The 13,458-nt window shown below is 42.6% G+C and overlaps 1 protein-coding gene across 3 annotated transcripts in view; it reads left to right on the top strand.

The window, feature by feature from the left end:
- plppr2b (phospholipid phosphatase related 2b) overlaps positions 1 to 13,458 on the top strand; it is a 66,727-nt gene that overhangs the window by 12,946 nt on the left and 40,323 nt on the right. For 2 of the 3 annotated variants that reach the window (XM_034082577.2, XM_034082592.2), the window contains exons 1-2: positions 1,232 to 1,631; positions 7,991 to 8,098. In XM_034082577.2, coding sequence (XP_033938468.1) covers positions 7,991 to 8,098 — 108 coding nt within the window. In that variant the 5' untranslated portion in view covers positions 1,232 to 1,631. Of the gene's footprint in view, positions 1 to 1,231; positions 1,632 to 7,990; positions 8,099 to 13,458 lie in introns of those variants that run through there. The other variant, XM_034082584.2, reaches the window with a different exon arrangement.

The following is a 13,458-nucleotide window of genomic DNA, read 5'->3' as shown; positions in this document are numbered from 1 at the left end:
GGTAAGGAGGCCGGACATATATCCTAGGCATATTAATTGATTGAAAACAACGGCATTTTATTTTTCTCATTTTTTTAATTTTAATTTATTTTTTATTTTTATTTTGAAAACCGGAAGCGGGGGCGGGACATCCGCCGGAAGCGGGGGCGGGACATCCGGTCGAACGAGGCGGGACTTCCGGTTTCAAAATAAAAATAAAAAGGCGGGACTTCCGGTCAAATAAGGCGGGACTTCCGGTCGAAAAGGGGCGGGGCGACCTGTCACTTTTTATGCATACTAATGAGATTGAAGTGGCATTTGTATTACTACTGATCTGAAATGGAAGACAAGAGGTGCTCGGAATGAAAAGGTCCACTCTCAGTACACACCTATGAGGCAATGCCTGAAATACATTTCCAGTGCTTTGCATATGCAAAACGCACACTGTTTTTGTTGTTTAAAACTGCCAAAAGCAGCTGGTGAGCATGCACCTGAGAGCCTCTGACCCACTTAGGGCCGTGTGCAGGATGCGTCCCACTTTTCCACTCGACGATGCATCAGTAACGCGCTGTCTACTGTCCGTAGGGCTGAGCTGGATAATGCTCAGAGCTCACCTGAGCTCACATTGTCATTATTCTTGATTATTCACACAGAAACACAAAACGATGACACTTTTCAGATTACTCATGCCTTTTTTCATATCCTTTTTTGAATGTCCATAATATGTGCACTCAAACAGTGTCAAATTGCTTTGCTGGGGTTTTAAGGTTCACAGTGTTTCGCCTCTGAGTCTCAGACTCACACTTAACTACCCCCCCCCCTTATTTTTCTCCATTACTACCTCCCCCTCTCTCTACACCCTCTCTCCCTCAGCATCTCTCTCTCTCTCTCTCACACACACACACACACACACACACACACACACACACACACACACACACACACACACACCACACACACACACACACACACACACACACACACACACACACACACACACACACACACACACACACACACACACACATGCGCGCACACACATGCTGCCTCTTTTCTGCTTCTGTCTCCTCTCCAGCTGTCTCATTTTATTATTCCCTCTTCCCACTCTCCTCCTCTCATTTGCCTCTCTTTCTCTTTCTCACACACAAGCTCTCTCTCTCTCTCTCTCTCTCTCTCTCTCTCTCTCTCTCTCTCTCTCTCTCTCTCTCTCTCTCTCTCTCTCTCTCTCTCACTTCTCTCCTAACATCCACTGGCAACTGCGCTGAAATGCTCGCTCACCATGCCTGTGGGTCCCTTCACTTGACTAATTAGCCTTGAAGTGCTGTTGAAGATCATCATATTTAGCTTAGCGGCAGAGTGCAGACAGATATAGTGTAGGCTGGCTAGAGGCTGGGTGCCTGGCAGTGGACAAGCTCTCTATCTCCTTCTCTCTCTCTCTCTCTATTCTCACTCAGTGGCGAGCGACGGAAGCGAGGGGCTGGTTTTGCTTTGAAAGAGACGAAAAGGGGAAAAGAGAAAGAAGCGGAACCGAGACCACAACGCAACTACAGAATGGGAGTCCGCTGCAGGAGTAAATCCTCCTAGAGACACAGACTTGGAGGAGCATTGGTCATACAAGCAGAAGCACCGCTTACAAAAAACAAAGATTTAAGGTGAGTTTTTCAAACCTGTAAATGCTTGTTTTATGTCCTCATTCATTTTGGATATGGGTTTTTCTTGAAGATTAATGACTGTGTATATAAAAAGAGACAATGTGTGAGTGGGATTGTGCATCTTATACCACAGACATTGTTAAACCTCAGGTGCAGTTACAGGAGGAATTATCTGCGGGTATATTTCTCTCACACACACACACACACACACACACACACACACACACACACACACACACACACACACACACACACACACACACACACACACACACACACACACACACACACACACACACACACACACACACACACACACACACACACACACACACACACACACACACACACACACACACACACACAGGGATCAGCTGTGCATTACCACTTGTTGGACTGACATCCATATTCTCATGTAATGAATACTTAAACAACAGTCAGTTGTGCACGGACTTATTTGTATGAATGAACCTGTGCAAAAGGTTTGTGGATTTCAGTCTCTGTAAGTGTGTGTGTGTGTGTGTGTGTGTGTGTGTGTGTGTGTGTGTGTGTGTGTGTGTGTGTGTGTGTGTGTGAGATAGTGAGTGGGTCTTTTGTTGCCGTGGTGCCAGTGTGGAGCTTAAGGATGCAAAACCTAGTGAATAACATGGACAGCAACACAAGAGACGATCAGTCATGCCAACCTCATGCCTGATTGCTTTTTGCTGGTTTAGAAGCTGGGTACATAAAGGAATACAACCCCCTTTGTGTGTGTGTGTGTGTGTGTGTGTGTGTGTGTGTGTGTGTGTGTGTGTGTGTGTGTGTGTGTGTGTGTGTGTGTGTGTGTGTCAACATGCAATCCCTTTATCCTCTGCCATAACTTGTACAACCTGTTCTCTCTTTAATTGGCATCAATGAATGCCTTTTACAATCGTAAAGCAACTGCCCCTCTATGTAGCTCTTTTATCTCCTCCTGCACTTTATATATTACTGATATTCTGTACACACTGTGAAGACCACTGAGACAATGTAACATTTGTGATATTGGGCTATATAAATAAACATTGATTGATTGATTGATTGATTGATATATCGTAGCTGCTACATTGTACTGCCTTGTGGCTTGTATGCTGCTCATGCTCTTTCTGCATATCATGTATTTCTGTTTGCCATGTATATAAATGTTATGTTCATAAATGTTGTATGTGACGGGACTACGGATGGAAATTAGCTCAAAGCTAAAATCCGGCTCATTTACATTTAAAAGCATCATTTAAAATGTTCATTAATGTGCGCTGTCCCGGTTCAAATAAACGATTAAATGAAAAATGAAAACAAATAGAAGGTCTTTGTGTAGCTGAGCTCTTCTACATCAGAAGCATTCACTTATTGGAATAGTGGAATATTGTTTCCCATGAGGAGACAGGCGATAGTAGAGGGAAAAAATGTATATGAATAATTAACACACAACCACAGTCAGTGTAATCTGTACTGCTTTATATGTGTGTATGTCACTAAGCCAAACATTGCACAAATATTTTCTTTTGGAAAAAGTACAAATATAATTTGAAGCAAGATTTACGATGTTCAGAAACGTTGAACATTTTCTGCAATAAACACGTCTCATGTGAAGCTATAAATAAATGATGATTAATCTATGATGCGGAACGAAAATGCCAATGGGGAAATCTTTGACACATTAGAGTAAGGGAGATTAAAGTATACGTTTTGAGTGTAACAGCACCTGAGGTGATTTAAACGAAATGATGATCATATAATCCTCCAAAATACTACATGTTTAAATTAAAGGGACTACTAATCAGTTCCTGCAGATAGGTGCATTTGTGGTGTGTGACTTACTTCACAATGTGTATAGACTCCTTTAAAGGATGTCTCATTTTGAAAAATCTTTCATTCTCAGCGTGATGCTTGAAGTTTAGTAATCTTCGTAGGAATGTTCAATTTCTCTGTCAGATTATACCGTTTCAAATGAGAAAAGATCGAAGTGAATTGGGTTAGGGAGTATTACATCTTTAATGCTTGAGTTAATAATGTATACACTGTAATGCTCCTTAAAACGTGTTGCAGCAATATTTAATTGCATTCTAATGAGCTTACCCCTCTTTCAATACCACTACTGAGGTGCCATTGAGCAAAACCTTTTGCCCAGACTGCTCCAGTGCAGCTGCTCAGTGGCAGATCACACTAACGCACAGCTTTCAGGTGTGAATGTGTACATTTGTGAATGTAACAAGGCGTTATTGAAAAAGAGAGAAATTCCCCCATGAATAAATATAGATGAAAGAAGATAAATACATGTTGTATATCTATGGCAAATAACGCTGATATATATTTTGTAATTGTGTGGACAGGAAAGATTTATTCAGCTTTGCCCTAGTCTTTTATATTTGACTTTTGAAAAAGGCTTTGAAGAATAAGATTCATTTCCGGATGTTGGTTCCTTTCCTTGTTACACTTATACAAATGTTATCAATAACTATATCAATGATCAAGACATGGACGCATTCCAACCTGGATCAGTGGCTTCCTCCCCTCTCACGACCATTGATTGAGGAAAGGGTGGACATACTGCATTCGATATTTGCCTTCAGCTATAAAGTCAGAAAGATAATTCGGGCAGCAGAGCGGAAACGGTGGAAATCCAAACACCAAGACGACCTCCTAACCTATCAGGCTCTCCTCTCCTCTTTCTCTGCTTCGATCTCTCAGGCAAAAAGCACTTTCTTTCAAGATAAGATCCAATCTTCCTATTCCAAACCCAAAAAATATTTTCCATCTTCTCCTCCCTCCTGGACCCTCCCAAAGCCCCTTCCCCCTCCTCCCTTCTGTCAAGCGACTTTGTTAACCACTTTGAAAAAAAGGTTGATGATATTCGCTCTTCTTTTTCTGACACACCTTTACTCACCGCTGGGTCACCAGACCCTCCTTTCACCCACACACTGACCTCCTTTTCCCCTCTTTCTCCAAGTGAGATTCTTACCCTCATTACCTCTGCCCGCCCTACCACCTGTCCTCTGGACCCTATCCCTTCAAACCTCCTTCAGACTATCGCTCCTGATATTCTACCGTTTCTCTCCCATTTCATCAACACTTCTCTAACTTCTGGTCACTTTCCAAACAGTCTCAAGGAGGCAAGAGTAAACCCTCTCCTAAAGAAACCCACTCTCAACCTGTCTGATGTTATAAACTACAGGCCTGTCTCTCTCCTCCCGTTCCTGTCTAAAACACTTGAACGCGCTGTCTTTAAACAACTCTCCTGTTATCTTCATCAGAACAACCTTCTGGATCCGCACCAGTCTGGTTTCAAGGCAGGTCACTCCACAGAAACTGCCCTCCTTGCTGTCACTGAGGAAATGCACACTGCTAAAGCAGCCTCCCTCTCCTCTGTCATCATCCTTTTGGACCTGTCTGCTGCATTCGACACAGTGAATCATCAGATCCTCCTTCGCACTCTCCAAGAACTTGGAGTTTCAGGCTCTGCACTTTCCCTCCTCACCTCATACCTCAAAGACCGCACCTACAGGGTAACTTGGAGGGGGTCGGAATCCGACCCTTGTCAATTAACTACAGGGGTCCCTCAGGGCTCTGTTCTTGGTCCCCTCCTCTTCTCCTTGTACACAAACTTGCTCGGATCTGTCATTAGCCCACATGGTTTTTCATACCACTGCTACGCTGACGACACCCAATTAATTCTGTCCTTTCCCCGCTCAGAGACCCAGGTCGTCGCACGCATCTCTGCTTGTCTAGCTGACATCTCTCAGTGGATGCTGCTCATCACCTCAAGCTCAACCTTGACAAGACTGAACTGTTTTTCCTTCCAGGAAAAGATTGTCCCATTCTTGACCTAACAATCAACATCGGCACCTCTATTGTTTCCCCGACTCAGACTGCAAGGAATCTGGGTGTGACCCTAGATAACAAACTGTCCTTCACTGCAAACATAGCTGCTACAACCCGCTGCTGCAGATACACGCTTTACAATATCAGGAATATACGTCCCCAGCTGACCCAGAAAGCGACACAGGTTCTGGTCCAGGCTCTCGTCATCTCACGCCTAGACTACTGCAACTCCCTCCTGGCTGGTCGACCTGCATGTGCCATCCGACCTCTGCAGCTCATCCAGAATGCAGCGGCTCGTCTGGTCTTCAACCTTCCTAAATTCTCCCTCACCACGCCGCTCCTCCGCTCCCTCCACTGGCTTCCGGTAACTGCAAGAATCCACTTCAAGACAATCGTACTTGCGTACCATGCTGCGAATGGATCTGGCCCTTCCTACATCCAGGACATGGTTAAACTGTACACCCCAGCACGTGCACTCTGCTCTGCATCAACAAAACGGCTCGCTGTACCCTCGCTGCGAGGGGGACCCAAGTTTCCATCAGCAAAAACACGTGGGTTTGCTATCCTGGCTCCAAAATGGTGGAATGAGCTCCCCATTGACATCAGGACGGCAGATAGCTTACACACCTTCCGGCGCAGACTGAAAACTCATCTCTTTCGACTCCACTTTGAGCGATAGAACTATTAACAAAGCACTTATATACTAATAAAGGACTGGCTTACCTAAAGCCAGTTGAGTAGCACTTGAAATGTTTTTGCTCTATGAAACCTGAATTACTTATATGATTCTGTTTTCTTCAAGTTTGTATTTTGTTGGTCGAACGCACTTATTGTAAGTCGCTTTGGATAAAAGCGTCAGCTAAATGCAATGTAATGTAATGTAATAATTGTTGTCAAGGAGATGAGGGAATAAGCTCGATATCTGAAGAAGAGAACTAATTGGTGTTTGAATGAATACAATGATGTTGAAGACTGCTGAGGGGCAGTTGCTTTACGATTGATAAAATCATGATTTCAAAGTTCTTAGAAATACTGCATTAGCTGTTTGATTCCAAGAGGATGTACTTGGAATCCTTTTGAGACTCCCGTGAACTTATCAAAGTAGAAGCTGACATTATTCATCAACAGTGCAGTCATTTGCATGTCAGAAACCCTGAGCATCTCGTATGCTTTTTTGCTCTAACTTTCCTCACCTCAACTCTTCCCCTGTCTCCTTCTATTCCCACTTTGGGGACTGAAGCTGTTTCTTCTACCTGTTATCGCCCAGTGCTGAGTCTGCTGTCTTTCCCCCATCCTCGTCTGTTCACTTCTAAAGAGTCTTGAACGTCGGCATCATGACTTTGTCTCTCTCATCTCTTTCTGTCAGGCTTTTGTTTTTGATCATCTCTCCTCTGTTTCCACTCTGCTTCTCCTCCTTTCATCCTCATCCAACCCCCAATTATCTTGATTGGCTACCCACACTGGTGTGTGTGCATGTGTGTGTGCACCTGTATGTGTGCATTTTTGATGCACCTTGCAGAATGTATGTAAGTTTGTGTGGGAAAATTGTCCATTGTGATTGAAGATCTTAGGCTATTGAACCCACGGTATTTAATGTTTAGAATCACATATAATTGCATGTACTTAACTGGTGTCCTGTATCACTGAGAGGCGCACCACTAATGTATTTTATAATTCCACTTGAAATTCTGCCAAGCAACATCTTTTGCATAAGATTTTACCTGTGTCTTTCTTTTTAAGCTGTTGGCATTTTTGAGACAATGCTTAAGATTTCTAACCGAGAGAAACTCAACTTTGCAGTGAAAAAGGAATTCTCTTGCCACTCAACCAACTGCGTCTTAGATTTACTCTTAAGCCCAGCACTGAATACAGAGAGACTGTTATTTACACTTCTGGAGCTTGTAAAAAAAGTTTAATGACTCATGTCATGATTAAATCTAGCTGACACTCAGGTCCTTTGTACCTTTTAATAATTCAAGGCTATTATTACCCCCAGCCAAACTTTCAGTACAGGTTGACTTGGGATGACTGGATGAGTTGTCTTAAAACTGTATTTTCTAAAAAGGCTTGAATATATGGCTCTCCTGTATTATTTACTACTATACGCCTCCATGTTACCCAGGCTTCTCTAACAGTATAAACACTGCATTTGTTGTTGAGTATTATAATCAATCAATCAATCAATCAATCAATCAATCAATCAATCAATCAATCAATCAATCAATCAATGTTTATTTATATAGCCCAATATCACAAATGTTACATTTGTCTCAGTGGTCTTCACAGTGTGTACAGAATATCAGTAAACCTTACAAAACACAAAAAACACAACTTCACAAACTGTTATCCACATCATTAGGACTTTCAGTATGTCTGTGTTGTGTGTGATCATACTGTACATTTGCATTTTTAAATGTTGCCAATAATGAAGTAGTTTTTACTGCGCTGTATCTCTGCATCCAACTTTTTCAAACAGAGCAATTCAAACTCAAGCTTTGTGATGACTTTTGACCCCACAGATGATTGACAGTCAGTTGTCAGCTCAAAGGAGGGCGATGAGGAGCCTTCCTGATGACAGCATGCTGAAGACCAGCACCTACATCGTGCCCTGCTTCCTCTTAGTGGAGGTGAGTGATGGACACATTTTTATATAAAGGGATCAGCATGCAGTACTGTGATCAATTGTTGTGATCATCAGACTTCACCCACGTCTGACTGTTTGAACCAGATCCGACCTGAACATTGAAAGTCAATTGAAAATAGTTTGTTCTTGCTTTAAGTAGTCATTCACAGGCAAAATGTATCACAGTTGACCTAACTTTCATAGGCTGATTATGTACAGAAGGCAAGGTTTTCAAAATGCTGAAAGTTGTACATGAAAAGTGTGCAGAAATGAAGAACTTGGAGTTGCATCGAGAAAATCGTGAAAGTCTTCTGGCTGTGAATCTTCCTCTTGTTCTTCTCCTCTTCTAGTTCTTCTCACATCTTACTTCACATGTTTCTCATGGCAGATTAACAACAATGAGTCTCAGTTGGGAAATTGCATGAATTAGCAGGCTCTGTTTCCAAATCTCTGACTCTCAAATGCAGTGGTTGATTTGGTTTAGTTGAATGGGTAATTACTCTCAGTCAATGAATCATTTACAGATAACATTCAGCAGAATGGTGCAGCCATCTATCACTAAGGTATCCTCGCAAAAAAAAGTCTCTTGTGGCATTTTTGCTCGATTTCTTTCCTCCACTCCTCTACTCTTCCCACGACTTGACTTCTTTCCCTGTAATCCCTAAATGACCCGATGAAACACTCATGGCCTCGGCTTCATATCCTAATTAATTGGCCTAATTAAGAACGGAAACCCAATTAGCCCGTGCCACTGCTCAAACACGCTCGAGGCCTGCAGGTCCTCTGAGCTATAGCGCAACAACAGCTGAATTAGCAGTTTTCTTTTTTTGTTTCTAGCTTTAAAATACAGTCTTTAAAATTCCACCCTAAATACATGATCTTGCTTTCTTATACGGTTTTAAATATTAAGATTTAAGGTTGGTGAGAAGTCAAATTGGGTTATAGAAAGTTGACTAGCTGAGTCAGAAGTTCAGGTTTAGAAGATATAATTACCCACAGGAATGAGGAGAGTTGTCACCAGTCAATACAACCTTAAAGGTGGGGTATGTCATTTATTTCAGAAACACTTTTTGTTATATTCCATGGAATGCTCTTAACATCCCGATAGCAATGAATATATTAAATGCTTTGACAATAAATACATACGAAAATATGTGGAAGCTGTAAAAAGCACGACCAATCATTTTAGCCGGCCCGGCTAAAATAACTGGATGGCCTGCCTGCCTGTCAGCCTTCCATCTGTGCACAAACTTATCTCGTGCCCTCATTGGTCATGTTCGTGTGTGTTGGAGGAGGGGCTCTGTAAGGAAGTGGCAGATTTTTTCCGGTTGTGTATTTTCAGATTTTAGCGCACTCGAGCTGGTTTCTCCAAAATTACCTACCCCACCTTTAAGGAAACATAAACTTGGTGTCATCCAGGTTATTATTTAAAGTTTTTACTGTAAACTCTAACTCGTTTTTTCTTTAGTGCACCTGCAGTAGCACCTGAATGAATGTCCTTAACCTGTTTTTTTCTCTCTTCCTTAGTACTCATTCAATCACTCACACCATCCTCTTTAGACCACACTCTGTTTTTTTTCCATCTGCTCTTTGTGCCTCATACACTACACTCAACTTCCACATAACAATACTCTTCATCACGCACCTCTGATACTGCTGCATCTCTTTTTAGCCCAAATATCCCACAATCCCTGCAGGTTTACGGCTTGCTTTTATTTTTCTTTCATTGTGCTTTGGTATTGGCTCCTTCTCAGCATCCTCTTGAGGACTTGTTATAATGATTTTTCAGCTTCCTAATTTTTTCATAGTGCGTAATATCTCTAGGCTTCTATCTGTCAGTTCCTCCCATCCTCCTGTATTCTCTTTGACGGTCTCTTGAGTACTGCCCAGTCGCTCCTTTTATACAGATCCTCCACATCACTCCGCTCCTGCATTAATTCCCTTGAGTAATTACATCTTTTGCACCATGGATCTCTCCATTATTTCCCCTTTACTTGTAAAACTTCATCTCCTCCTCCCACTCAAAAGCATGTCTGATATCGCAAAGACCTCCTTTTTCTCTATTTCTCCTCTCCAGCTTCATGTTCCCCCATGAGTCTCTGTCATTTATTCTTTCAGTTTCTCCTCTCTCTTTTGCTCACCCTTTCCCTCTCAGGGCAAATAGACCTTGTCCTCGTGCTTACCTCATATATCACACAGTAGAAGGTAACCCTCCTGTGGAGGAGGTGTTATGCACCAATCATACTTTCTCTGCTTTTTGCCGTTTCTGTCCCATTTTGTCACCGTAATCGATCTCTCCAGGGGAGCATCTATTGTTTTTATTTTGTTCAAACAGTGCCAGGGGTGGGAGATGTAAATCTTATTTGACTTTATTGGCTATATGTATCTGTGTACATTGCAGTAGTTTAATAAAGGGCATTTTAAAATTCAATTCCCTCCTCTAATGTGTTCATACTGAAGCAGCTTGCTGTTGCACAGCTCCCCCCGGAGGGCACACGCTCCTTTGTTGTTACATTAGCATCTCATTACCCGTTCCTATTCAATTCAAAGGCCCGTCTTATTCTTCTCGTGTGATCTTTTTTTTGTGATTCCCTTTCTCTTTCACTCCTTTTCCTCACAATCTCATCTGCCACCCTCTTCCTTTATCATTCTATCCTTATGACATGTCCCTATTTTCTCGGTCATGCCCCGCTGTTTTCATCGGTCCTTTAATTTCAAGGCTTGTCTACCATCGCTAACTATGAGTACTGTAATTCTCTCTGCCTCTGTTTCAACTTTTCACGTTTCTTCATTTTAATGTCTTCCCCTTGTCTCTCATAGCCATTGTTTTCCCCTGCTACTAGATTCAAATGTGATAACTTTTGCCTGTACAAACAATGGAGAGTTCGCACAAAAGATGCAAGGATAAAGACAACACAATGAGAGGAGTATAAGTCTCTCTCTTGTTTTTACTCCATCTGTCGCTGCCATCACTGTGAAGCTACGCATGGTCTGTAGCACACACTGCTTCAAAGAGACCCTCTTGAAAAAGTCATTTTGATACAACTGATTCTTGACTTGCTTTAGACGCTGGTATATGAGGGGGGGGGGGGTGTTGTGAGTCGGTGTGATCTGGGTCAAAGAGGCCTACTGAGAAAACTTGTACTGAAGCCGACTTACAAAGTACTGGGAGTGACTACAAGTGGACTCTTTGAGTGGATATCACTGAGCGCACAACTAGCAGCGAGTGAGTAGAAGTGTGCTATCAGTTGTAACAATAGTAAGACGTTATAATCATCACTGTGGATGTACCGTAGCTGCTAATTCCTGGCACCCAGCCTTTGCAGTGTGTATCTTGGCTTTCCGGCTTTGTTTTTCAGCCCCGACTGAGTAGTTGAGCCTCCTCCTCCTCCTCCTCCTCCTCCTCCTCCTCCTCCTCCTCCTCCTCCTCCTCTTCGCTCCTTCCCCATGCCCTGTTGGCTTCGTCTCACTGTGGCACAGCGAGGTCTGCAAAGTCAACACGCTGCTGAGTATCCGACCACATAATGTTTCAGGTCCATGGCCCCTGCTGTCTCTGGTGATACTGGTCTCGGTTCACGTTTGCTTGCACTTCTCATTTCTCGGAAATTATCCACTAATTTAATTTCTGCATAATCTTCCATGACTTCTAAATATGGTGCGATTCTGTCTTGGTGTACCAACTTCTAACTTTCAACAACATATAATCCTGCTCAAACCACGTTTTTCTAAATTGAAGTGCAAGACACATACTTACTTTTTTAACAATCTTTGTCCGATTACACAAAGTGCTTCAGTTTTCCAAACCTAATCAAACGTGGAACTCGGATTTGAACCCCAGCCTCTGACATCAAAGTCCTGCTGTTTGAACTATGTTTACTTCTTTATTCTGCTGTAGAGTGCATCAACTTCAGCAAACACCTCACCTTGCACTTTATGACAGTATATTTGTTGCTGTGTCTGAGCATAGACAGCCTCTGGCTTTTTTCACCTTTTTTTGTTTTGAGCGTGAAGCCAGCACATCATCGTTTGCTCCAATAATGAACAGCATCCTAAAAGAATCAGACCTCCAGTTCCCTACAACAAAGCTCTTCCTCGCTGCATGCGCCATAATCCCTGCTGGGTTTGTTACTGCCTCAGCTCATCCTCTTCCTCCGTGCAACGTATTTGTAGCATGTGTTTACTCTTTTCTAAAGATGTTTTGTTCCCGACAGCTGTACTTGTGCCAAGTCCAAGACACCCCCCACACCGGCCAAACTGTGCTTACAATTTCTCAGTGTTTAAGCACCAAATCTCATTAATAAACTACCATAAGAGCCTCTTTTCTACACTAGCTCCAGATTTTCTTGCCCTTTAAAACATGTCCTAATATACTGTACATTGTACAACTAGTGATGTATCTTTAACCCATGTATTTGGAATACAAACATACAGTATCTCACCAGTGTTTCCCACAGAATTTGATTCTATTTGTGGGGGCACCGCACCGCAGCCCCCCCCCCTCCCCCGACAAGAAAAGCCAAAGGCCCCCTAACCTATTCGGGTGGCCCATGCATCCACCCCCCCCTCAAATAAGAAAATACATGCAAGTTCATGGCTACTGTCGACAACGTTCTTGTTGCTCTGTGTTGCGTTGTTAATGAGTGAGACACTCCGGAGTTGAGGATCTGTGGAGTTTGTTCTCCCAAAAATATAATTTACAATTTAGGTATTTAGCAGACACCTTATTCCAAAGCGACTTACAATGACCAATTACAGGGACGTTCTCCCTGGAGTAACTGAGGGCTAAGGGCCAACCTTCCGATCATCATCAGCCCACCTCACTATCCAGATTAGACCACCAAAATAAAAAAGAACAAAACAAATATATATATATTTTTTTTTTATGAGATCCATTTGTGGCGGACGATATTTAATTGTGGCGACCCGCCACAAATAAATCAATGTATGGCAAACACTGTCTCACTTACCCAAACACATTACCTTAAACTAGAATATATTACTGTTATAATTCCCTAGTGTTATTTTCTACGCTCTAAAAAAAATAAAAATTCAATATCATGTTTCCCTTCCCTTTTCATCACATGCACACATATCCACACACACACAGACACACACACACACACACACACACACACACACACACACACACACACACACACACACACACACACACACACACACACACACACACACACACACACACACACACACACATATCCACACACACACACACACACACACACACACACACACACACACACACACACACACACACACACACACACACACACACACACACACACACACACACACACACACACACACACACACACACACACACACACACACACACACACACACACA

This window comes from Pseudochaenichthys georgianus, chromosome 1 (assembly GCF_902827115.2).
Source record: "Pseudochaenichthys georgianus chromosome 1, fPseGeo1.2, whole genome shotgun sequence".
Lineage (NCBI taxonomy): Eukaryota > Metazoa > Chordata > Actinopteri > Perciformes > Channichthyidae > Pseudochaenichthys > Pseudochaenichthys georgianus.
The sequence above is the reverse complement of the archived record's forward strand: the minus strand, read 5'-3'. Positions and strand labels throughout refer to the sequence as shown.